The sequence below is a fragment of the Lampris incognitus genome, chromosome 1 (genome assembly GCF_029633865.1).
Source record: "Lampris incognitus isolate fLamInc1 chromosome 1, fLamInc1.hap2, whole genome shotgun sequence".
Taxonomy (NCBI): Eukaryota; Metazoa; Chordata; class Actinopteri; order Lampriformes; family Lampridae; genus Lampris; species Lampris incognitus.
The window spans coordinates 1,970,446-1,997,905 of NC_079211.1; the positions used below are offsets into that span (position 1 = coordinate 1,970,446).

At 46.8% G+C, this 27,460-nt stretch overlaps 1 protein-coding gene across 7 annotated transcripts in view; it reads left to right on the top strand.

Annotated features, from left to right (window-relative positions):
* si:dkey-237h12.3 (teneurin-3) overlaps positions 1–27,460 on the top strand; it is a 322,689-nt gene that overhangs the window by 155,559 nt on the left and 139,670 nt on the right. For all 7 annotated transcript variants that reach the window (XM_056290030.1, XM_056290070.1, XM_056290079.1 and 4 more), the window contains 4 exons: positions 2,438–2,648; positions 10,112–10,213; positions 10,318–10,512; positions 15,560–15,760. In XM_056290030.1, the coding sequence (XP_056146005.1) occupies positions 2,438–2,648; positions 10,112–10,213; positions 10,318–10,512; positions 15,560–15,760 (709 nt within the window). The remainder of the gene's footprint in view (positions 1–2,437; positions 2,649–10,111; positions 10,214–10,317; positions 10,513–15,559; positions 15,761–27,460) is intronic.

A 27,460-nucleotide genomic window follows, 5' to 3' on the forward strand; every position in this document is an offset into this window, starting at 1 on the left:
GTGACTCAAAGACATGGAGGTCAGGTGACTCAAAGACATGTAGGTCAGGTGACTCAAAGACATGTAGGTCAGGTGACTCAAAGACATGGAGGTCAGGTGACTCAAAGACATGTAGGTCAGGTGACTCAAAGACATGGAGGTCAGGTGACTCAAAGACATGTAGGTCAGGTGGCTCAAAGACATGTAGGTCAGGTGGCTCAAAGACATGTAGGTCAGGTGACTCAAAGACATATAGGTCAGGTGACTCAAAGACATGTAGGTCAGGTGACTCAAAGACATGGAGGTCAGGTGACTCAAAGACATGTAGGTCAGGTGACTCAAAGACATATAGGTCAGGTGACTCAAAGACATATAGGTCAGGTGACTCAAAGACATGTAGGTCAGCTGAATCGGCCGTACTAAATTGTCCCTAGTTGTGTGTGTGTGTGTGTGTGTGTGTGTGTGTGTGTGTGTGTGTGTGTGTGTGTGAGAGAGAGAGAGAGAGAGAGAGAGAGAGAGAGAGAGATGGCCTGGCGGCCTGTCCAGGGTGTCTCCCTGCCTGCCGCCCAATGACTGCTGGGTTAGGCTCCAGCTTCCCCGCGACCCTGAGAGCAGGATAAGCGGTTTGGATAATGGATGGGTGGATGGATAATGGATGGCTGGATGGGTGGATGGGTGGATGGATAATGGATGGCTGGATGGATAATGGATGGATGGATGGGTGGATGGATAATGGATGGCTGGATGGATAATGGATGGCTGGATGGATAATGGATGGATGGATGGGTGGATGGCTGGATGGATAATGGATGGGTGGATGGCTGGATGGATAATGGATGGCTGGATGGATAATGGATGGGTGGATGGGTGGATGGCTGGATGGATAATGGATGGCTGGATGGATAATGGATGGGTGGATGGCTGGATGGATGGCTGGATGGATAATGGATGGGTGGATGGCTGGATGGCTGGATGGATAATGGATGGATAATGGATGGATGGATAATGGATGGATAATGGATGGCTGGATGGATAATGGATGGATGGATAATGGATGGCTGGATGGATAATGGATGGCTGGATGGATAATGGATGGGTGGATGGCTGGATGGCTGGATGATAATGGATGGGTGGATGGGTGGATGGCTGGATGGATAATGGATGGCTGGATGGATAGTGGATGGCTGGATGGATAATGGATGGGTGGATGGCTTGATGGATAATGGATGGCTGGATGGATAATGGATGGATGGATAATGGATGGGTGGATGGCTGGATGGATAATGGATGGATAATGGATGGCTGGATGGATAATGGATGGCTGGATGGATAATGGATGGCTGGATAATGGATGGCTGGAATGCTGGATGGATAATGGATGGGTGGATGGATAATGGATGGCTGGATGGATAATGGATGGATGGATGGGTGGATGGATAATGGATGGCTGGATGGATAATGGATGGCTGGATGGCTGGATGGATAATGGATGGCTGGATGGATAATGGATGGGTGGATGGGTGGATGGCTGGATGGATAATGGATGGCTGGATGGATAATGGATGGCTGGATGGATAATGGATGGCTGGATGGCTGGATGGATAATGGATGGGTGGATGGATGGATGGCTGGATGGATAATGGATGGCTGGATGGATAATGGATGGGTGGATGGATAATGGATGGGTGGATGGCTGGATGGATAATGGATGGCTGGATGGATAATGGATGGATGGATAATGGATGGCTGGATGGCTGGATGGATAATGGATGGGTGGATGGATGGATGGCTGGATGGATAATGGATGGCTGGATGGATAATGGATGGATGGATAATGGATGGCTGGATGGCTGGATGGCTGGATGGATAATGGATGGGTGGATGGATGGATGGCTGGATGGATAATGGATGGGTGGATGGCTGGATGGATGGCTGGATGGGTGGATGGCTGGATGGCTGGATGGATAATGGATGGCTGGATGGATAATGGATGGGTGGATGGCTGGATGGATGGCTGGATGGATAATGGATGGGTGGATGGCTGGATGGATAATGGATGGGTGGATGGGTGGATGGATAATGGATGGCTGGATGGATAATGGATGGGTGGATGGCTGGATGGATGGCTGGATGGATAATGGATGGATAAATCTAGATTTTAAATGCAGTGTCTCATGTTTTATTGTCCTTTTCTTACACTTGGCAGTCAGTTGTGTGTGTGTTTGTGTGGAGTGAGCGTTGTTCTCCACATCATCCCCCAGATGAACCTGTTTCTTCTTGCAGGAACGTTAAGAGCTCCACTCAGGTTGTTTGAGGGTCACTCGAAGGTTTAATTAACAAATCCTCCAAACATTTTTTTCTCAAATTGGTGCACTTCTGTATTTCTTTAGATTTAATTAGGCCGCTGACAGAATGAGGAGCGCCTGTGCTTACTTCCTGCTCTGCTTGTGTCTTGCAGTATGACTTTGTAGAGTTACTGGATGGCAGCCGGCTGATTGCCAAAGAACGTGGGATACCTAATGAGCAAGAGACCAGGACCCGGATGGAGCACCCGGTCACCCTCCATCAAGCTGGGTTCATTCAGCACCTGGACTCTGGAGTCTGGCACATGGCCTTCTACAATGACGGCCGGAGCATGGAGGCGGTGTCCTACAACGCCATCCTACTGGGTAGGGAGACACATCCAACCAATGTGGTTGGAATGGTGTGTAGTGGCATGCCGAGAATTCCCTAATTCCTAATGTCCTTAACCAGCTGTGCCCTCTTGAAAAATAAACAAACAACAAGTGAACACAACAGATAGGTTGTGAGCAAGTCCACAAGCGTCCAGACAAACGAGACAGGCTTTGTGAGTGCGAGGTGGCTGAGATGCGAGTGGGTTTCTCACAGCAGGTTTGTGGACAACACAACCGAGCAGCGTGTAGCATTGATCCTGCCTCTTAACAACCTCTTCAATGTTCTGAAGTCTGTGAAATTTCCTTGTGGATTTCAGGGTAGGAAAAACACAGAGGTGGAGTTAATGTTTTTTTTTCTCTTGCTTTCTATTTCCTGCGGGGAGTTTCATTGATCCGCCCCTGCAAATATGAGGCTATCGACGAGAGACCGGTTCAAATTGCCAGGGTCTGTCGACGGCAGCTGGAGCCTCCGGTAGGAGCCGGAGCAATAAGAAAAAAGTTCGCCGTCGTAAGACGGTTCAAAATGAGGGGCCCGGTCTTCTGGGGCACCCGTCATGACCGGTGGTGTGTTGAACGAACACAAGACTCGTCTGTAGGATGTGTCAGATTAACTGCAACTCAGAGAGGATTTCAGAGCCGTGAATACTTGAGAGACGGCGTGGCTTGTGCGGGCATGATCAGTCATTCAAGAGTGGGAAGAAGGGCTTTAGGCGGCTTTTTGACAGGCACAGAGAAAATGTGTCAAAGACATAGAATTATGTGGGGTAATTTAAACCCCTGTGTGGCTTCTGTTGGAAGTGGTTTTGATGGGACGAATCGGACTGCAGCGGACATGTTATGGGGGCTTAGACCTTAGTGGCACATGGACAAATAGCTTGAAAGTTATTCCTGTTGCAAGTCCAACAGGGCACCAATGCTTCAAGGACATTAAGGTTCAGTTTCTCTCACTTGAATTTAAAAAGTGAATTGCAGTAAATCTACTGTATGACTTCCGCTTTGCCCCCTCGCACCTTCAGCAGCAGGATTTGCATTGCGTGGTTGTAGTGGTTTGCGTCCACCAAAAATGAAATTACAGTTCATTTCTCATTTCCTGAGAAAAAGTTTTCAGAAACCTGGAATGTTCAGAAAGAGGCAGGACATGCAGTAGATTTCAGCTGACACACGGGAAGATGAGTTTGATGATATTTCAAGGTGCGTTGTGTCATATTTCAGCTTTCCTGAAGCATAATGGATGAGACGGTAAACCCAGGTCCTGACTCACTGTGGTCATTAAAGATCCCGTGGCACTTATCACAAAGAGTAGGGGGTCCGCCGGTGTCCTGGCAACATTCCCAACCTGGCTCTCTCCATCTGGCCACCTAATCACCCCCATGTAACTGGCTCAGTGACTCCTCCCTCTCCACCTCAGGCTGGTGTGTGGTGAGTGTTCAAGATGGCTGCCGTGCATCACCAGGTGGTGCTACACATTGGTGGTGGTTGAAGTGAGTTACCCGCTTCATTGTGAAGCGCTTTGGGTGTCTAGAAAAGGGCTGAATAAATGTAATGATTATTATTATTATTATTATTATTATTATATAACAACTGTAAATATGACCACAATGTAATAACATAACTAATAAAGATCATAATATCACTAGTAGATAAAATATGGCTAGGATATAGCATAATATGACTAGTAAATATCTTAATATGACAAGTATAAGTATGACTACCACATCACAATAAAACTAGTAAAGATCATAATATGTCTAGTAGACATGACTAGTAAATATTATGTGACAAGTCATATAATATCACAATTTTATAATATTACTAGTAGCTATCACAATATGACTAGTACATATCACAGTGTGACTAGCAGATATTATAACATGTATAGTAAAACCAGTTTCAGAGGACTTGGCGGTTTGTGTGTTTGTGGCTCTGCTTACCTTTTTAACTTTTAACAACTTTTAACAACTCCTTGAAAACTCCAATAAAGGCATTCATTCATTCAGACCGTGGAAATATTTTAATTGACTTTATAGTTTTCCTTTACTATTTTATGGATATTTACCCGATCATCAATTGTTGCACTGACTCTCGTCACTGCTGGTGAGAACCGTATGGACTCAACCCTCAGCTGATGGCGCTAATGGCTAGCTTCCACTTTAGTTTCTAAATATTGATCAGCCAGTTTATTATGACTATGCCCTGCGAGGACGGCCTTAAAGCAATAAATGACATTATTAACCTTAAGGCCCTTTGGTGGACTGGTGGCCGGTCCAGGGTGTCTCCCCGCCTGCCGCCCAATGGCTGCTGGGATAGGCTCCAGCATCCCCGCGACCCCAATTGGGAAAAGCAGCTTGGATAATGGATGGATAGATTAACCTAAAGGATAATATACGATGGTTCGCAGATGAACTGCAAACAAAGGACTCTCTTTTATCTGATTTTATGGACACGGCAGCCATATAGTCCACAACGCTCCACTCCCAGCTCACAGGCTACCTGGTTGGAGGTGGTAGTCAGATCTGACAAGACAGAAAGAACCTGAGCTGCCTCACCTCTGCACATAAACCTCTCACGTCCTGTTACCATGCTATCGGCTGATGCCACAGTTCGCCCTGTTGGTGCCCCCATGACTGATGCTGTTCCCGTGGCCGATGTTGCTCCTTCCCATGTTGAATCAGTCCCTGCTCCAGCTGGGACTACTCCTGCTGCGACGGCTGTCCCGGCTGCTGTAGTGACCGACCCACCTCCCGCTGCTGCTGCTGCTGCCACTGCAGGTCCTCCTACACTGGTCCCCCTGGACCGTCCTCCCCAGAGTTCGGGCAGGATGGTCACGCCCAGTCCCAATGCTGCTTCCTCAGGCCAACAACATTCATCCCCTCCCAAGACTGTCCGACAGCGCTGTCAATCAGTCACCCACTCTTCTCTTCCCCCCTACTACCTTGATCGTTGGCGACTCCTTAGTCTGAAATGTCTGTTTCGTAAATGCAGCCATGAAGTACAACATGTCACTGAAAAGTCATGTTCTGCATTCACACGTGGACTTCTTCCGTGCTGGTCCTCGTGCAGTCAGTGAGGAACATGGTGAAAGGTTTCACCAGGACATTGTGACCATGGAAAAGAGGTATCAGGGCAACTGGATCCATCAGTGCTGGCCGACTATTGTTGGACACTGACACGAGAGGCACCAGATGCTGAGTACAAACCAACATCAGCTGCAGAACATCTTAAGCTCAGTTGAACTAACGCCATGTGTCAGCATCATTATGAGATTAAACATGTTACATTCAATAAAAGTTATTTAATGTTTCTCCAAATTGCTGTGTGATACAGCAAATCTGAAAAAAACATGTGTTCAGCTTGACTTTGTCTATCATAATCACTCCTTTTTTTTTTTCAGGAAGCAAAACGTTTGAAAAAATGTTTTGTCCGCCTTTCCTGTTAACACCACCTCAGTCCAATCACCAGAACTGCCTTTTTCCACCTAAAAACATAGTTTATCTTTGCCCATCACTCTCCGTCTCTGGTGCTGAGACCTTGATCCATGTCTTCATCACATCCAGAACTGACTACTGCAACAGCATTCTCAACGGCTCAGCATCCAAAGTCCTAAACAAATACCAGTACATCCAGAACTCTGCTGCTTGGCTGCTCACCCACTCCTGCTCCAGTGACCACATCACCCCTGTCCTCCAGAACCTCCACTGGCTCCCTGTCCCTCTCCTGCTCCAGTGACCACATCACCCCTGTCCTCCAGAACCTCCACTGGCTCCCTGTCCCACTCCTGCTCCAGTGACCACATCACCCCTGTCCTCCAGAACCTCCACTGGCTCTCTGTCCCTCTCCTGCTCCAGTGACCACATCACCCCTGTCCTCCAGAACCTCCACTGGCTCCCTGTCCCACTCCTGCTCCAGTGACCACATCACCCCTGTCCTCCAGAACCTCCACTGGCTCTCTGTCCCACTCCTGCTCCAGTGACCACATCACCCCTGTCCTCCAGAACCTCCACTGGCTCCCTGTCCCTCTCCTGCTCCAGTGACCACATCACCCCTGTCCTCCAGAACCTCCACTGGCTCCCTGTCCCACTCCTGCTCCAGTGACCACATCACCCCTGTCCTCCAGAACCTCCACTGGCTCTCTGTCCCTCTCCTGCTCCAGTGACCACATCACCCCTGTCCTCCAGAACCTCCACTGGCTCCCTGTCCCACTCCTGCTCCAGTGACCACATCACCCCTGTCCTCCAGAACCTCCACTGGCTCTCTGTCCCACTCCTGCTCCAGTGACCACATCACCCCTGTCCTCCAGAACCTCCACTGGCTCCCTGTCCCTCTCCTGCTCCAGTGACCACATCACCCCTGTCCTCCAGAACCTCCACTGGCTCCCTGTCCCACTCCTGCTCCAGTGACCACATCACCCCTGTCCTCCAGAACCTCTACTGGCTCCCTGTCCCACTCCTGCTCCAGTGACCACATCACCCCTGTCCTCCAGAACCTCCACTGGCTCCCTGTCCCTCTCCTGCTCCAGTGACCACATCACCCCTGTCCTCCAGAACCTCCACTGGCTCCCTGTCCCACTCCTGCTCCAGTGACCACATCACTCCTGTCCTCCAGAACCTCCACTGGCTCCCTGTCCCACTCCTGCTCCAGTGACCACATCACCCCTGTCCTCCAGAACCTCCACTGGCTCCCTGTCCCACTCCTGCTCCAGTGACCACATCACCCCTGTCCTCCAGAACCTCAACTGGCTCCCTGTCCCTCTCCTGCTCCAGTGACCACATCACCCCTGTCCTCCAGAACCTCCACTGGCTCCCTGTCCCACTCCTGCTCCAGTGACCACATCACCCCTGTCCTCCAGAACCTCCACTGGCTCCCTGTCCCTCTCCTGCTCCAGTGACCACATCACCCCTGTCCTCCAGAACCTCCACTGGCTCCCTGTCCCGCTCCTGCTCCAGTGACCACATCACCCCTGTCCTCCAGAACCTCTACTGGCTCCCTGTCCCGCTCCTGCTCCAGTGACCACATCACCCCTGTCCTCCAGAACCTCCACTGGCTCTCTGTCCCACTCCTGCTCCAGTGACCACATCACCCTTGTCCTCCAGAACCTCTACTGGCTCCCTGTCCCACTCCTGCTCCAGTGACCACATCACCCCTGTCCTCCAGAACCTCCACTGGCTCCCTGTCCCACTCCTGCTCCAGTGACCACATCACCCCTGTCCTCCAGAACCTCCACTGGCTCTCTGTCCCTCTCCTGCTCCAGTGACCACATCACCCCTGTCCTCCAGAACCTCCACTGGCTCTCTGTCCCACTCCTGCTCCAGTGACCACATCACCCTTGTCCTCCAGAACCTCCACTGGCTCCCTGTCCCTCTCCTGCTCCAGTGACCACATCACCCCTGTCCTCCAGAACCTCCACTGGCTCCCTGTCCCACTCCTGCTCCAGTGACCACATCACCCCTGTCCTCCAGAACCTCTACTGGCTCCCTGTCCCACTCCTGCTCCAGTGACCACATCACCCCTGTCCTCCAGAACCTCCACTGGCTCCCTGTCCCTCTCCTGCTCCAGTGACCACATCACCCCTGTCCTCCAGAACCTCCACTGGCTCCCTGTCCCACTCCTGCTCCAGTGACCACATCACTCCTGTCCTCCAGAACCTCCACTGGCTCCCTGTCCCACTCCTGCTCCAGTGACCACATCACCCCTGTCCTCCAGAACCTCCACTGGCTCCCTGTCCCACTCCTGCTCCAGTGACCACATCACCCCTGTCCTCCAGAACCTCAACTGGCTCCCTGTCCCTCTCCTGCTCCAGTGACCACATCACCCCTGTCCTCCAGAACCTCCACTGGCTCCCTGTCCCACTCCTGCTCCAGTGACCACATCACCCCTGTCCTCCAGAACCTCCACTGGCTCCCTGTCCCTCTCCTGCTCCAGTGACCACATCACCCCTGTCCTCCAGAACCTCCACTGGCTCCCTGTCCCGCTCCTGCTCCAGTGACCACATCACCCCTGTCCTCCAGAACCTCTACTGGCTCCCTGTCCCGCTCCTGCTCCAGAGACCACATCACCCCTGTCCTCCAGAACCTCCACTGGCTCTCTGTCCCACTCCTGCTCCAGTGACCACATCACCCTTGTCCTCCAGAACCTCTACTGGCTCCCTGTCCCACTCCTGCTCCAGTGACCACATCACCCCTGTCCTCCAGAACCTCCACTGGCTCCCTGTCCCACTCCTGCTCCAGTGACCACATCACCCCTGTCCTCCAGAACCTCCACTGGCTCTCTGTCCCTCTCCTGCTCCAGTGACCACATCACCCCTGTCCTCCAGAACCTCCACTGGCTCTCTGTCCCACTCCTGCTCCAGTGACCACATCACCCTTGTCCTCCAGAACCTCTACTGGCTCCCTGTCCCACTCCTGCTCCAGTGACCACATCACCCCTGTCCTCCAGAACGTTCTCCATAGCTGCCCCCTCCTTCTGGAACCCCCTCCCTAAACACATCAGAGACTGCATTGATCTGTCCACGTTCACACCATCAATCTAAACTCACCTTTTCAGAATTGAGTTTAATGTGTGATTGATGTTGTGTGTTTTATGTTTTTGTTGCTTTGCTTTTATGTTCATTTCAACTTATGTAAAGCATGCTCTGTAAATAAAATGTATTATTATTATTCTTGAATATCAGTAGGAGTTACTGAGTGTTATTGATTAAAACAAAGTAAATGGGGGTCCGGGTGACGTGGCGGTCTATTCCGTTGCCTACCAACACGAGGATCGCCAGTTCGAATCCCCGTGTTGCCTCCGGCTTGGTCGGGCGTCCCTACAGACACAATTGGCCGTGTCTGCAGGTGGAAAGCCAGATGTGGGTATGTGTCCTGGTTGCTGCACTAGCGCCTCCTCTGGTCGGTCGGGGCACTTGTTCGGGGGGGGGGGACTGGGGGGAATAGAGTGATCCTCCCACGTGCTACCCCCCCTGGTGAAGCTTCTCACTGTCAGGTGAAAAGAAGCGGCTGGTGACTCCACATGTATGGGAGGAGGCATGTGGTAGTCTGCAGCCCTCCCCGGATCGGCAGAGCGGGTGGAGCAGAGACCGGGACCGTTCGGGAGAGTGGGGTAATTGGCCGGGTACAATCGGGGAGAAAAAGGGGGGAAAATATAAAAAAACAAAAACAAAGTGAGTCAGTTTGTCCATGTAAAAACTCAGGAGCTGGACCGACTGGTTCTGTTGGCGTCCTGTCTCAGTGAGCTGAGCAGCCATCACGGTGAGCTCAGCTCCGCTGAAGGGCTGACTGTCTACATCCTTTCTGTCTCTCTTGCTTTGTCCTGCTGGCTTGGATTTCTCGTTGTTCACGTCACTGAAAGACAGAAATGAGAATCCCAGTAGAGGTACAAAGAGTACGTTTTAATGTGACTGAGGTCGTTCACTAGTCACTGGACTTCCACTGAGGTGATCTGCTGTGTTTCTTTAACCCCAGACTCGGTGATGGAGTGTACACACAACTGTTATGGGAATGGAGAGTGTGTGGCCGGATCCTGTCACTGTTTTCCGGGATATATCGGGCCGTATTGTTCCAGAGGTACAACACTATGCACAACTGCTATGCTTTTAAATAAGAAATGACCACTTTTATTTTTCTAAGACTGAATAATAAACCTTGTGTCTCCCGTCTCCTGTCCCCAGCGGCCTGTCCGGTCCTCTGCAGTGGGAATGGTCAGTACACCAGGGGGCGCTGTCAGTGCTACAGTGGCTGGAAGGGGACTGAGTGTGACGTGCCTGTCTCACAGTGCATTGACCCGCAGTGCAACGGCCATGGAGTGTGTGTGTCGGGAAACTGTGTGTGTCACGCCGGCCGCAAAGGAAGCAGCTGTGAACAAGGTAGAGAGAATACCCAACTGGATTTAAAGCAGACATGCAGACAGAGAGAGAGACAGATAGATAGAGATAGACAGAATGATTGATTGACTGGCTGGCAGACAGACGGACAGACAGACGGACAGACAGACAGGATGTCTGCGTATATGACTATGTGTGCAGTCCGATGGTGAGACAGTTGTTTTCGACTGGTGAGTGGGTAACTCCCTCCATGTAGATACTGATTCTCTGTGGGTAAATCAGCTCCTTCCATCCATTTATTCTATTTTCCTGAGCGCGGTGCGATGGACTCGGCATTGTCCGCCACGCCTGCACTGTGTGATAGAAGGCACTTGTTCAAATCAGTCCATTTGGTGGGATCTGTTTCACCTTTTACTGAAAAGAGAGCTCCCTCTCTCTCCTCAACCCCCACCATTCAGTTCATTGAACTTTATTGATCCTCATCAAGACAAAGGGCAACAAACAGCTCAGATTTACATCTGTGGGTCACTGACCTGACTTGTAAAATGCTATAATGGTTCAGAAGGACGGCATTCTGGTTTTCTTCGACTTGAAGCGATATGTGAAAAAAACAGAGCAGATCCCACCAGAGGTGAGTGCTCCTCATCGCAGCTGGGCGGTCTGGTTTGATGAGTCGGTGCAGGTCTTAACAATCAATATCAGCATCCAAGCAGAATGGAAATGCTTCCAGCTCCAATAGAAAACACTGCGGTGTTACTGCAATTTAGCTTCATTGTTTGTGGGCACTTAATGTCAGTCATAATTGCCAGTTATTAACCCGGCTGAAGCTGATCAGCAAATTTGTAACGATGGTAATTGATAAGATGTCTCCAGGTGCTTAATGTGATTCCTTGTCCAGTAATAACAGTAATTATTCTGTCAGTGTCATGAGGAAGGAAAAGTGCATATAGAGTAGCAGAGTACAGAGGCACCATAGAGAGCATCCTGACCAGCTCTATCACTGTCTGGCATGGGAACTGCAAGGCCTCCGACCGCAAATCCCTACAGCGGATAGTGAAGACAGCTGGAGAGATCATAGGAACTGCCCTCCTATCCACCCAGAAGGCTCTCAGCATCATGAAGGACCCTTCCCACTCTTCCTACATCCACTTCACCCTCCTAGCCTCTGGCAGGAGGTACCGGAGCATCTGTGCTGCCTCCACCAGACTATGCAAGTTTCATTCCTCAGGCTGTGAGGTTCCTCAACAGCCTGAACACTTAGACCTTCCACAAAATGACTTTTTGACCGTCTTTCTCACTGTCCGTGTCAGGTGTGCTTGTGATGTTTGGGTCTGTGAAGTAATTTTTGTTTTTGATGCACTTTTTCTTCTTAATATTTATTGCGTGTCATTTCTTTTTATGTGGCACTGAGGGCCATGTGAAACATAATTCCGTTCCCTTGTATGTATGAGACATGCAAATAAGATAATGACAAATAAAAGCAGTCTAAGTCTAGCAGAAAATCCCCGACAGGCTCCATTGTAGAGAGAAGATCACAAGCTATGGTCAAACAGATAACCAGCCATCATCTGACAAAGGCTCTTTTTCATTCTGAAAATAGTTTTTGACAAACCACCGGAGGTGGCTGCTGTAGTTTGAAGCAGATGTCATACTGGTGGATAAAAAGATTGTGTCAATGTGTCCAGATGAATATGGTTTGATTTCAGTGTCATTCACTGTATTCACCCCCCCTCTACTCTTAACGATGAAAAAGGCTGAAACTGGATGGCCAATCAATCAATCAATCCATCAATCAATAAGTATTTCCCCAAATGGGAAATTAGTTGAACTATACTGATAAAAAACATAGTTACAGTCCAAAGTAAGAGAAGCAGAAATACTATGAACAGGGGTGCACATAACGTTTTTTTGGTCTGGTTCTCAAGGGAGCACCTGGAGATGTTGCTTGGTACTCAGTCTTTACGTGGCACGGTTATCTACAAGCTGTCATCATGTGGTCGGTGAAATGTGCTACATCCTGAGGTTTAATTTTAACCCAGGTGTCGTCCACAAATCTGAAGCAATGGCTAGGTGGTGTCCCTGGATAGGACATCAGAGCCTCTTTTCCACTTTCCTCCATATACAAGTTGGCCACTACAGGTGAGGCCAGGCCAGGACTCAACAGTCTGCACCATCTACAGGCCAGGGCTCCACAGTCTACACCATCTACAGGCCAGTGGCCACTCTTTCAGGGATGAGGATGTGCACGTCCTTGATAGGGAGGAACGCTGGTTTGAAAGGGGAGTCAAAGAGGCCATCTATGTTAATAAGGAACGACCATCCCTAAACCAATGGGGGGGGGGGTGCCAAGAATACATCTGTCACCATCTTACAATGCTCTGATTGCAACTATTCCCGGGTCCTCTAGATAGTACACATGGCCATTGAAACTCTAGTTATAGTCACACCCATATTTGCATATGAAACTGGTCATTGGTTTGGGTGGTTATACCACTGTATTGTTTATGAAGGTGGGGACACCTGCAGTCAGGTGAGACTGAAGAGGTCACTTAGATGTCAATGAAACGTTTCTGTCAATAAACCTTGTGTCCAGATGAACTGATTCAACTTTATATGGTTTTCTTTACCTGGATTATTGAGAATGCATCTAGACGTTTTCCTGCTTGCTTTAAATGCATCCATTCTCTTACAGTAGAGTTTCTGTCAACAGAGAAGCTGGCCTCATAATTCTGGAAGATGTTACTAAGTGTTGTGTTGCCAAAACTGTGGAGGTCTTGCATTTCTTGAGGCCAAGTTGAAGGATCAAAAATTAAAAATTGATCACATGACGTAATGGATATCTGCTTTTAAACTCATGTCAGCGTCAGCATTTGAAACCGTCTCTTTCCTGCACTTGCTTCACTGTCAAGCAGTAGTGTCAGCAGTCCAGCAGCTACCATGAGCTCATCTTTGCATCACCAATAGTCAGTTTATCTTGCTGGAACCTGAGGGAGGTGAACTGTAACAGGTTTCCAGTGTCCAGCATGCTGGCTAGGAAACACTGAAAACGCTCTGCAGGTATGTTTTAGGTCACTGGCATCACTTGAATGGCAGGTAATAACCTCCATATTTTCTACAGTCTCTTGCCTCCGTGCAGACCATCTGATGTTGTGACATTTTCGTAGTTTCACAAAGGCAACGCCATTCTCATCACATATCGTCTTTACTTGTTCTGTTGTTTTTGCGCTCCCCGTCTGTGAATAAAGGCTCAGCAACTTGATAGTGGAGCGATTAAATGTCTCACAGTATGGTAGCATGCGATCAGCTGACTTTGGCAGTTCTCGAGGGTGTGGGCAGTACACAGAATATGCACAAGGGAACCCCTGATCACCGCCATCTGACGCAACTTGGGAACAACTCCACTGTAAACTCGCTGCTCCGTCTGTACACACCGAGACCAACTTCATCTTACACTGATCCCCTAAACCACAAGTATGGAAGAGCTGCTCCAGTCCATTCACTATGTCCTGTGCCGCTCGGTTCACACCCAAATTAATGAATCCAAGGAAATCTGAGGTAAACTCTCTGTTGCTAGACACAGACACAATGTACACAATTTCCTGCCCCACTTGTGTTGTGTCTTCTGATCTATCAAAGAGCACACCCCAAAATTCAGCTGCCTTCAATTTTTCACTCAGTTCTAAACTAATGGTGTGTGGGTGATGCTCTGCATGATGTGGGTCCCCCCTTCTTCTGAATGATATGCACCCCCAACATTAACTCCAAGCCTCTTGAAAAGCTCAATATCCTCCTCATATGAAGGCATCGGGTGTGTATGTTTGGCCTTGTGAAAGGCCAACAGAAAAATATGAACGGTGCTTGATGCTTTCTTCATTCAGTTTGCCCTGCCGTGTCAGGAGGGGAGTGGATGTCTGGTCCTGCTGCACTTGTTTGTTCAGGCGAAAGAGTTCAATCTTGGTTTCATCAGACCAGAGAATCTTGTTTCTCATGGTCTGAGAGTCCTTTAGGTGCTTTCTGGCAAACTCCAAGCGGCTGTCATGTGCCTTTTACTGAGCAGAGGCTTCCGTCTGGCCACTCTACCATAAAGGCCTGATTGGTGGAGTGCTGCAGAGATGGTTGTCCTTCTGGAAGGTTCTCCCATCTCCACAGAGGAACGCTGGAGCTCTGTCAGAGTGACCATCGGGTTCTTGGTCACCTCCCTGACCAAGGCCCTTCTCCCCCGATTGCTCAGTTTGGCTGGGCGGCCAGCTCTAGGAAGAGTCCTGGTGGATCCAAGCTTCCTCCATTTACGAATAATGGAGACCACTGTGCTCTTCGGGACCTTCAAAGCTGTAGACATTTTTTTGTACCCTTCCCCAGATCTGTGCCTCGATACAATCCTGTCTCGGAGGTCCACAGATAATTCCTTTGACCTCATGGCTTGGTTTCTGCCCTGACATGCACTGTCAACAGTGGGACCTTATATAGACAGGTGTGTGCCTTTCCAAATCATGTCCAATCAATTGAATTTACTACAGGTGGACTCCAATCAAGATGTAGAAACATCTCAAGGATGATCAGTGGAAACAGGAGGAACCTGAGCTCAATTTTGAGTGTCATAGTAAAGGGTGTGAATACTTATGTACATGCAATATTTCAGTTTTTTATTTTTAATAAATTTGCAAAAATTTCTACAAAACCTTTTTCGCTTTGTCATTATGGGGTATTGTGTGTAGATTGATGAGAGAAAAAAATGAATTTAATCCATTTTGGAACAAGGCTGTAACATAACAACATGTGGGGAAAGTGAAGGGGTGTGAATACTTTCCGGATGCACTGTATGTGCACCTCTGACTATGAGTGATCACAGTGTCAGCATAACTTCTGAGAATGACTCAGTGAAAGTTCAGATGTGAGAGTGTGTTTAACTATCAACAGAGGGCAGGGTAGTAGTAAGTGGAATTGGCTCGACTAATGTTGAGTCGACTTTTATGAGAAAATTGATGACCAATGGAAGAAAAGGAAGACTTTGGCTTGTTTGAGTTTAGTGTCCTGGTAGAAGATAATGACAAAAACAGACTTTTCTTGTCCCTCGGCTGTGTCTCCTCAGTGGACTGTCTGGACCCCAAGTGTTCAGGCCACGGTGCGTGTCACCATGGTGACTGTCACTGTAACCCAGGCTGGTCCGGGATCAGCTGTGACATCTTGAAGAGCACATGTCCAGAGCAATGCTCCAGTCACGGCACCTTCAGCACCGACAGTGGGACCTGCGTCTGTGAGGCCAGCTGGACCGGACCGGACTGCTCCATAGGTGAGCCACCAAAAGCAGTTAACTTTGCCTGCATTTTGTTTGGATGTCCAATAAATGTGGGTCATACTTCTTAACTTTGGAATCAAAATGAAAATGTAAATATCAGGCCAAGGTTTGTTGTTTGCCAAATTTGAATTGGAAAAGCCACATTAAACAACATGAGACGTAATGCAACAATCAGAATATAGTATCTCAAGCTACAATATATGGAAAATAGTAGCTATTTATGTAAATAAGATTATCATGTGGGAAGGGGACTAAAGGCATTTAAGAGTAAAGGGATTTTTTTCACACATTAAAGAAAAAAATGCGTAGAAATCAGAAAACCATGTGTAATATGAGATGTCTTCCTGACGTTTAGTCCGATATGGATTTATGACCCAAACCGGCATTGAGCCTCTAAGAAAACCTCTCCGCTCTCTCAGTTGAATATTCTCTCTTCCTTAATTCAATGGCGCGTCATCCTGTATGATGTCTCAGACTGGGAGCAGGAAAGACTTTTTCTATGCATAATAATAATAATAATAATTAATAATAAACTTTATTTGTATATCACTTTTCAAAACAGGGTTACAAAGTGCTTCACATAACAGAATAAAACATTTAAAGATGACACAAAAAATGTTAGAGAATAAAATAAAAGCACTCACAACACCATAAAATAAGAGCAAAAAGGAAGAGAGCAATGAACAATTACAAAATAAGTAAGAGTAAAAATAAAAACAGTATAAATAAATAAAAACAAATGTCAAACATTTGTAAAATTTTTCATAAAAACAAAAGTTTTAAGGTGAGATTTAAAAGAAGCTAGAGACTTGGTTTGTCTTAGTTCAATAGGCATGGAGCTCCATAGTGTGGGGGCTCTAACAGCAAAAGCCCCATCACCCTTTGTAACAAACCCGAGACCTGGGAATAACCAGCAGGGCTCCATCTGCAGATCTTAATGGTTGAGAGGGGGTATACCAGGTCAATAAATTTGAAATGTATGTAGGAGCAAGACCATTTAAGGCCTCAAAAGTGAGTAATAAAATTTTAAAATCAATTCGAAATATAACAGGGAACCGGTGTAGGGAGGCAAGCACAGGGGTGACGTGATCATGCCTGTTTGTCCCGGTAATGAGTCAAGCAGCAGTGTTTTCTACCAACTGCAGACCGTGGAAGGAGCCCTTGCTGATACCCAAGTAAAGTGTGCTGCAATAATCAAGCCGATAATATTTAGATAAAAGCTTGTACAACATTTTTGTAGATCAGCAATTGAAAAAAATGACCTAATTTTAGAGATTATCTTGGGCTGGAGAAAACATGACTAAACAACATTTTTGTAGATCAGCAATTGAAAAAAATGACCTAATTGTAGAGATTATCTTGGGCTGGAGAAAACATGACTTAACAACATTTTTGATTTGATTATCAAAACCGAGGTTCGCATTGAATACTACCACAAGATTCCGAGCAGCCTGCTTAAGACTACCTGACAGACCATCAAGGTTAGTACCAAAAGGGCTGAAGGAATTTGGGGGACCGAACAGAATGACCTCAGACTTATAATCATTAAATTTAAGAAAGATTTTGAACATCTAGGATTTAATGTCAGAAATGCAAGTTGCACTCCCCGTTACTTTGGACAGTTGACCCCAAGTATTTAAACTCAAATGCCTTTGTCACCTCCACTCCTTGCATCCTGACCATTCCACTGTCCTCCCTCTCATTCACGCATAGGTATTCCGTCTTGCTCCTACTGACTTTCATTCCTCTTCTCTCCAGTGCATACCTCCACCTCTCCAGGCTCTCCTCAACCTGCACCCTACTCTCACTACAGATCACAATGTCATCCACAAACATCATAGTCCATGGAGACTCCTGCCTGATCTTGTCCGTCAACCTGTCCATCACCATTGCAAACAAGAAAGGGCTAAGAGCCGATCCTTGGTGTAATCCCACCTCCACCTTGAACCCATCTGTCATTCCAACCACACACCTCACCATTGTCACACTTCCCTCATACATATCCTGCACCACTCCTACATACTTCTCTGCAACTCCTGACTTCCTCATACAATACCACACCTCCTCTCTCGGCACTCTGTCATAAGCTTTCTCTAAATCTACAAAGACACAATGCAACTCTTTCTGGTCTTCTCTATACTTCTCAATCAACATTCTCAAAGCAAAAAAGGCGGCACTTAAGTCTAAAAGAACTAAAATTGAGCAGTCACCTCTGTCTGCCATCAGCAGTAGGTCATTAGTGACCTTAACTAGAGCTGTCTCAGTACTATGAAGTGCTCTAAAACCAGACTGGAAACTGTTAAAAACACTATTAGTGTTCATAAAAGAAATCAATTGAGAAGAAATTACTCTCTCCACAACCTTAGATAAAAAAGACAATTTGAAGATTGGTCTGTAGTTATTTAAGGACAGGGGATCCAAATTACGTTTCCTTAGCAATGGGAGAACAATGGCATGCTTAAAAATGTCAGGAAAATAACCAGAGGCCAGAGAATTATTAAGAATTTACAGAATAACAGGGCTAACAGTGGAAAATACCTCCTTGAGCAGCTTAGTGGGGATGTCTAAGATGCAGGAAGAGGAGTTCATATTGGAGACTGTACTCTCTAACACTGCAGTCGTAATCAGCAATCAGGAACAATTTATTGTCATCTCATTCATGTACTTGCGTACACAAAAGAGATGAAATTTCGTTTCTCTCAGCCCACAACAGTGCAACACAAAAGACAAAAAACATATCCAAAAACAAAACCACACCACCAAAAACATACAAAAACACAGAGAGAGAAAAAAACAGTCAACAACACAGTGCATTCAGTAAATTCGCAACATAGTCCAAAACATTTCCCTGTCCAGAGAACGAACGCCAGCCAAGACGACTGTCGAAACTGCCGGTCTGCACGGGCCAACAGTCGGCCTAGCCCGCCCCACTTCGGCGCCCTGTTGGACCACCCTCGGTGTTTCCTTCTCGGGTGCAGCTCCAGGCAAGGGCCGTGGTCCCTGGGCCTACAGGATGCAGCAGCCGATTGGCTGGGATTCAGTAATTGGCTGAATATGGGTAAAAGAGGCAGAATTAACATGGGGAATGGAAAGAATGCAAGAGCCTGGCTGGATTTGGGACCTGATATTCCCCACCTTATTTACAAAATGAGTGAGAAATTTTTTGGACAGCTCAACATCAAGTTTAGAAAAAGAAGTGGAGAAACCATTAATAACTGAATCAATTGCCCTAAAGAGAACTTCAGGATTGTGGTAATTTCTTGATATCAATTCAGAGAAGTACGCTGATCTCGCATCCTTAACTGCCTTCTGGTAAATTAAAATTTGGTTTTTAAAGGTGTTATGTATTTGCTCATTCAGACTTGTTTACCTTCCATTGTCATTCAGATTTTCCACAGAGTCTTTTAAGGGCATGAGTGTGATTGTTCAGCCAGAGGAGGTTATTTGATTTTTGTTTCCTAGTTTTAAATAGTGTAATTTGGTCAAGGATGGATAGGCAGTGATGATTGAATGAGTTTAACAGTGCATCTGGATTGAGAGGGGATATAGAGGGACTAAAGGATGATGAAATAAAAGCACCCAGAATTTAAATTTAAAGTGGGTGGTGTAAAGTGAGAAGAGCCAGGGGGAGAGAACACGGCCCTGATGAGCACCTGTACTGAGGGTAAGAGGGTGTGAGGAAGCTCCGAATCCAGTGGCATATGGCTGGGTCAATGTTCATATCCAAGAGTATGGTAAAGAGTTTGAGTGGGTTGATGGAGTTGGAAGGCAGAACCAGAGTTTATGAACAGGATGCATGTGTAGGTGTTTGGTGAGTCCGGGTGTTGCAGGGCATGGCTGAGGGCTACGCTAACTCCATCCTCATCAGAGCCATTGGCTTGATTGGCAAATTGATGTGGGTCCATCATTGGGGAGGTGCAAGATTTCAAGTATTACAGGATGATATGCTCAAATACACTGCTCAAAAAAATATAGGGAACACATAAGCAATGCAATGTAGCTCCAAGTCAATCACACTTTTGAGATATCAACCTGTCCAGTTAGGAAGCAACACTGATTTGTGAATCAATTTCACCTGTTGGTAAATTGTCTAATTTCCACCAGGTGGAAATTAGACAATTTGCAAGACAACCCCTATAACAGGAATGGATTTGCAGGTGGTGGCCACAGACCATTTGCCTGTCCTCATCTTTTCTGGCCGATCTTTGGTTAGTTTTTCATTTTGCTAGTTCCCTCACCACTAGAGGTGGCATGAGGCGGTATCTGCAACCTACAGAAGTTGCTCAGGTAGTGCAGCTCATCCAGGATGGCACATCAATGCGTGCTGTGGCAAGAAGATTTGGTGTGTCTCCCAGCACAGTGTCCAGAGCATGGAGGAGGTACCAGGAGACAGGCCAGTACACCAGGAGACGTGGAGGGGGCCGCAGGAGGACAACAACCCCGCAGCAGGACCGCTATCTGGTCCTTTGTGCAAGGAGGAACAGGAGGAGCACTGCCGGAGCCCTACAAAACGACCTTCAACAGGCCACTAATGTGCAGGTTTCTGCTCAAACAGTGAGGAACAGAATGCATGAGGATGGTATGAGGGCCCGACGTCCACAATTGGGGCCTGTGCTCACAGCCCAACACCGTGCAGCCCGATTGACCTTTGCCAGAGAACATCTTGGTTGGCAGATTGGCCATTGGCGCCCTGTGCTCTTCACAGATGAGAGCAGGTTCACACTGAACACATGTGACAGACGTGAGAGAGTCTGGAGACGCTGTGGAGAACGTTCTGCTGCCTGCAACATCCTCCAGCATGACCGGTTTGGCGGTGGGTCAGTGATGGTCTGGGGAGGTATATCCTTGGAGGGCCGCACAGACCTCTACGTGCTAGCCAGAGGTGCCATGACTGCCATTAGGTACCGTGATGAGATCCTCAGACCCATTGTCAGACCATATGCTGGTGCAGTGGGCCCTGGGTTCCTGCTCATGCATGACAATGCTCGTCCTCATGTGGCCAGAGTGTGTCAGCAGTTCCTGTATGTCGAGGGCATTGATGCTATGGACTGGCCTGCACGTTCCCCAGACCTGAATCCAATCGAGCACCTCTGGGACATCATGTCTCGTACCATCCGCCAACGCGATGTCGCACCACAGACTGTCCAGGAGTTGACCGATGCCCTGATCCAGGTCTGGGAGGAGATCCCTCAGGAGACCATCCGTCGTCCCATCAGGAGCATGCCCAGACGTTGTAGGGAGTGCATACAGGCACGTGGAGGCCACACACACTACTGAGCCTCATTTTGAATCGTCTTGAAGAATTTCCACAGAAGTTGGATCAGCCTATGTTCTCATTTTCCACTTTGATTTTGAGTATGATTCTGAATCCAGACCTTAATGGGCTAATGATTTTGATTTCCATTGATCATTCTTAGGTTATTTTGCTCTAAACACATTCCTCTGTCTAATAAATAAAGATTTTCAGCTGAAATATTTAATTCATCGAGGTCTATATTGTGTTTTTAGGTGTTCCCTTTTTTTTTGAGCAGTGTACTTTCATGGCCACAGATGTTAGGGAATCTGGTCGGAGGTCATTGAGGCAGGTGATCTCTGAGGATCTTTTTGGACACTGCTTGACATCCTGCGCATCATATTCTTCATAAATTTTATAATTCCATTATAATTCTGTTATGCTCTTTCAGTGTTGTATTCTGTAAATTGTGTAAACACAACATCCACTGCACGTTGTCCATCTTGGGAGAGAGATCCTCTGTTGCTTTCCTTGAGGTCTCTTCCTATTTTTTCTCCCTGTTAAAGGTTTTTTTTTAGGGAGTTGTTCCTTATCCCATGAGAGGGTCTAAGGACAGGATCTTGTGTTGCTGTAAAGCCCCCCGAGGCACATTTGTAATTTGTGATATTGGGCTATACAAATAAAATTGACTTGACTTTGGCACAGGAATGATGGTAGAGAGTTTGAAGCACTGTGGGACTGTACATTGACTTAGAGGGGTGTTAAATATGGTGGAAAATATTGGGGCCAACTGTGCTGCACAGTAGCTCAACACAGCAGGACTGATGCCGTCTGGCCCTGCTGCTTTCCTAATGTTCAGCTTCTTGAATGTAGCTCTCACCTCATCCTCCTGGATGCAGAAGGGTGGCATTGGAGTGGGAGTAGGGGGGATGGCTGGTGGAATAGGTTTTCAAACCTTGCATGAAACTCATTTAATTTATCTGGGAGGTTATGGTCATTATCTGGAGGGGAGCAGGGCGTGTTTTTGTAATCTGTCATTTCTTTAAGTTTTTCCCATATTGCTCTGGAGTTCCTGGAGGAGAATTGTTGTTTGAGTTTTGTTGTGTAGCTGGACTTTGCTTTTCTTATTGCAGCACGCAACTTATACTTGGCTGCCCTGTACTGATCCCTGTTTCCTTTTCCATATGCCCGGTTCTTTTCTTTGTGTAGGAGGTGTAATTCTTTGGAGAACCAGGGTTTTTTATTTCCATAAAATGTCACTGTTTAGGTAGGGATGCACGTTTCCTCGCAGAACTTGATGTATGACGTCACTGTGTCAGTGAGTTCACCAAGGGAGTCGCACACTACACATTCCAATTAGTGCGTTCAAAGCACCCTCGAAGCGTTTCATAGGCATCCATGGACCAGGACCTGACAGATTTGGATGTTTTCTTGATGGACTTAAGTTTTGTGTGTACTCTGGGATGAGGAGTAACACAGCGTAGGTGGACTTCCCCTGTAGAGCCCTTGGGAATGCACAGTAAGCACACATTGGAATTGAGTTGTAGCAGTGATCCAATGTTTTGTTCTCTCTACTATGGCAAATCACTTGTTGCGTATAGTTCGAGGGACAGGTTCATATGGTTGAAATCACTTGACACCTTACTTTCCTCCACTCTTATATGTCACCCTGTGTTCCTCCCTCTTCTTGAAATACGTATTTACCACAGCCATTTCCATGCTTTTCGCAATATCCACCATCATATCATCTGTCCTTCCGCATTACTGTCCTTAACATCATACCTGTCCATCGCCTCCTCATCATCTCTGTTCCCTTTACCCACAGTCCCATTGAAGTCCGCTCCATTCACCACTCTCTCCTCCCACCGGTGGCGGTCGTTGGTAACCTGGGCCTCAACTGATCCTTTATGGAAATCTGATTTATGATCCACATGTTTGATTTGGCAAAGGTTTAATGCCCGGATGCCCTTCCTGACACAACCCTCCCCATTTATCCGGGGTTGGGACCAGCACTAAGAATCCACTGGCTTATACATCCTCAGTGGCTGGGTTAGTACAGAGACACTGACTGCCTGTCTCATTTTCTGAATTTTGTCATTGAAGGAGGCAAATTCATTCCAGGTTCTGGTAGATAGAAATTTAGAAGCTACTGCCACAGGAAGGTTTATTAGCCTGTCCACATTTGCACACAAGGCACATACATTATTGTTGTTGATAGTGATGTCGGAGAAGTAGCACCACCTTGCATTTCTCAGTTACAAATTTTAAATGCGCAGTCTCTCTTTATAGATGTCATAATGAACAGTAATATTTGTTTTTTGCCACCTGAGTTCAGCTTTCTGGCCTGCGGGGCACATCTCCATGGAGAGCTTCTCTTACAGGAAACCACCCTCACACTAGTGAGTGCAATGGCATTGATAAAATGTGTAATTTTAGAATTAAAATGATCTGCAAGGTCATTGACTGAGACCTGAGAGAGGGCGGGTGTGGAAGAGAAAGCCTGAATAAACCTTTCACTGGTGCATTCAGTGATATGTGGTTACCTCTGTTTGAGCATTTGTGTGCATGGAGGTGGTACTTTCAAACGAAACACAGGAATGATCGGAGAGAGTGACATCAGTCACCACAATCTTAGAAATGTTCAGACCCTTGGAGATAAGTAAGTCCAGAATGTGGCCCTTGTTGTGTGTGGGCTCCGTCACATGTTGAATCCGTCCATATTTATCAAGAACACGACACAGTTCTGTAGTTCCTCTGTCCTGGGGCTTGTCAGCATGGATGTTTAAATCACCAGCAGTAACTACACTGTCAGATTCAGTACAGCTTATAGACAGCAGCTCAGTTAAGTCATCAACAAAGTTTGTGTTGTATTTAGGTGGCCTGTAGATATTTAGAAATATGGCTTGAGAAGAGGAATTCAACTGAAGAGCCGCATATTCAAAAAGCAACATTTCCATAAGATATCATCTTGCATTGGAGCGAATCGTTAAACAAAATGGCAGCGCCGCCTTCTTTCTTATGCTGTGTGCTTTCGCTCACAGAACTGAAGTTGGCAGGGGTTGACTCAGTAAGAAGAGCTGCACTGTTGCCTTGGTCGAACCAGGTTTCACACATACATTTTCATACATTTCATACAAGTTTCAAACATAAAATTGACATGGAAAGCAGTGTGCTTGAAGCTTAATGCTTTCCATACTGCTGTCCTACCCTAGCGGGGCAGGTAGGATGCTGTCGTGGCCTCATCGGGGCACCCCCTTGTTTACCTTGCCTCTGGCAGTGCTGTCTGCAGCCACTGCTGTATGGTGGTAGCTTTTTGTTGTAGGTCATCTCTTTGGTCAAGTGCCACGGCTTCCAGCTGTTGAGAACATTTTTGTCCAGTGAAGTCTGGCGATCATAGGTAATGGTTCAACAGTAGTGACATATAACACAAAAACAATAAGTCGAGAACAGCTCGTAGTGAGTCACCATAATACGGCGCCATCTTCTGTCTCATCACATGTCACAGACCAAAGTCAGTAGGTAACAGTGAGTTTTTAATGCACGTTGGTTGTTGCTCACAGTGTAAATTCAGTTCGGTGTTAGTGTGTAAGGATGGTGTGTTTGAGATGATAGCTGTGTGTGTGTGTGTGTGTGTGTGTGTGTGTGTGTGTGTGTGTGTGTGTGTGTGTGTGTGTGTGTGTCCTGAACAGATGTCAAGGAAAAAAGAACAGAAAAGGGAATTTTTATTGTTTTGTTTGACCTTTTTTTTTTAAAGAGAAATAATTAGAGATTCAGAGTGAGGCTTTAAACATCCAGCAGAGAGTTTTGTGTCTGTTAGTGGTTGAAGTTAGTGGTGAAGGGCATTGGTCCACCTGTTCAGCTTCTCTCTTCATTATTGCTGCAGTTCCCCCTCAATTAAATAAACTTTAATTAACAAGTGTGTGGCATGGATCGAGCCTCTGCAGCCTCCTCTGCTGCTGCCTGCAGCCGGGCGTATGCTAACCACAGATAAACACTTTGGCACTAATGAAAAATTGATTGCATAGATTGTGTATGAAGAAAGTCCCTCTTTGGAATCAAATACGTCCCCTCCAGAGGCACGCTTAATATTCTGCTGTGTGGTCTGCACTTAATCAGACCCGTCCAAGGTCTCTCAATCGAAGAAAAACTCCATTCAGAGAGGAAGCAGTCAGTTAAAATAGCAGCGACAGAGGAGAGGACTTTAGAAAAATAAATACATTTGAAGAAAGTGTGCTGATATTTTTACATGTTAGCAAGGCTGGTTTCTCTCTAGTAATTTACTATCTCTGCTGATTTTCTTCTTCCAATTCACTGACCTTTCTGTTGCATCAGCGTATAGATTTTTCCAGAATAGCAAGCCCCTTAAAGGTGAGTTCATACATCCAGCTACTTTGCTTTACTTCTCTTTAGCGCGTCGGTGGCTATCGTCACAGCATGAAGCTTTATTCTGCACCTTTGATAACAGCTCCATGTTCCAGTAAATGAAGGTTATTTGTTACCTGGAAATGAGGCTTTTATCTGCTTGCTAGCTGTAGCCCGGATGACACACGGTAATGGGGGATATGGGTCTTCCTGTTCTGATGCTCTGGATCTGAAGAACAGTACCGACCAGAATCCTCCTTTACTAAACTCATCCCTCCATCATGGCTGTTATATTATTAATGTCATTAACTTGGCAAAAGTAATGGATGCTCATGAATTTTTGTGAGCAGTTTCAAGGAACAGTTGATTAGATGTTGATAGTGTAGTTCTCTTCCCTTTGTGATATATTCCGTTTTTGGTTTTTGAAAAGAACTCCCACTTAAGCATATCAGCTCCTTCACGCCTCTGGGTGCATACGCTTCTGATGGCCTCACGGCCTCACCATCCCACTTCTGACACCAATGGAGCGAATTCGGGGGGCAGTCTGGGAGACCGTCGCCATAGCCGGGACGCAAACCCGTGTCTCCCACTGCGCAAGCGACAACGTTAACCAGTCGACTAAAGGGTCCGACCCGTTAGCCAAGGGCTACCGAGCCTATTCCTCCATGATCGTTACAATACGTTATAACAAAGCATACTTGTAACTACAGTGAGAATTTTATATGTTGTGAATTTGTTGTATGGTTATTTTGATTAAATTATCACAGGGTAGGCACTGCTTACCCTAACCACACTTCATTGGTGCATACAAAGAATAAATAAGACATAAGAGATAATACACATAAAATATCAGCTATAAAAGGTATAAAATACAATACAGTTAATGATAAAATACAACTTACAAAGTGCAAAAACATCATCAGCAGAAATGCAGTAAAGGTTCAGTGGACAGATGTGATGTGGCTTAAAGTGACTTGTGAGTAAATATTGCACGTGCCCAATGGTGGCAGCACATCAGTCTCATCAGACTGAGGAGATGTCTGAGTTCATTAGTCCACAGAAGCTGTTTTTCAGTCTCTTTGAGCATGTGCGGATTGATCTGAAACACGTACCTGATGGGAGGGGCTGAAACAGACGATGTCCGGGGTGTGTAATATCTTTCATGAAGTTCTTAACCCTCCTCACACAACGAGTGCTGAAGGCAGCTCAATGCCAACAATGTCCTGTGCTGTTTTAACAACACGCTGGCGGGCTTTTTTGTCAGCTTTGGTGCAGCTGCTGTACCAGGCTGTCATGCAGTTTGTTAGGATGCTCTCTATGGTGTGTCTATAAAAGTTGACAAGCAGCTTTTGGGGGAGGTTGGCTCTTCTTAGCCTCCTCAGAAAATAAAGGCATTGTTATGCTCTACCTGCCACTGCTGAAATGTTGTCAGGCCAGGAGAGGTCTTCTGTGATGGTGACTCCCAGGAACCTGGAGATAGGGAGTCACTCCACAGCCTCTGTGTTGATGTGGACAGAACTGTGTATGATCTTCGTGGAGGTCCTAAAGTCCACGATAATCTTCTTGGTCTTTTTGGTGTTTAAGACCAGGTTGTTGTTGTTAGCACACCATGTTGTCAAGTTCTGAACCTCCTCCCAGTATGTGGCTTCGTGGTTGTCTAATATGAGCCCGATGAGTGTCGTATCATCCGCAAACTTAACAATAGTGTTTGAGTTGTCAAACTTAACAATAGTGTTTGAGTTGTCAAACTTAACAATAGTGTTTGAGTTGTCAAACTTAACAATAGTGTTTGGGTTGTCAAACTTAACAATAGTGTTTGAGTTGTCAAACTTAACAATAGTGTTTGAGTTGTCAAACTTAACAATAGTGTTTGGGTTGGCAGTCATGTGTGAACAGTGCATAAAGGAGGGGGCTTGGTACACAGCCCTGGGGGACACCGGTGATGAGGGTGGAGGGTATGTGCTTGCCCAGTCTTACAGACTGGGGGCAGTTGATGAGGAAGTCCAGTATCCAGTTGCATATGGAAGAAGTTAGTCCTAGTTTGTGGAGTTTGTCGACCAGCTTGTTTGGTATGATGGCGTTAAATGGTGAGCTGTAAT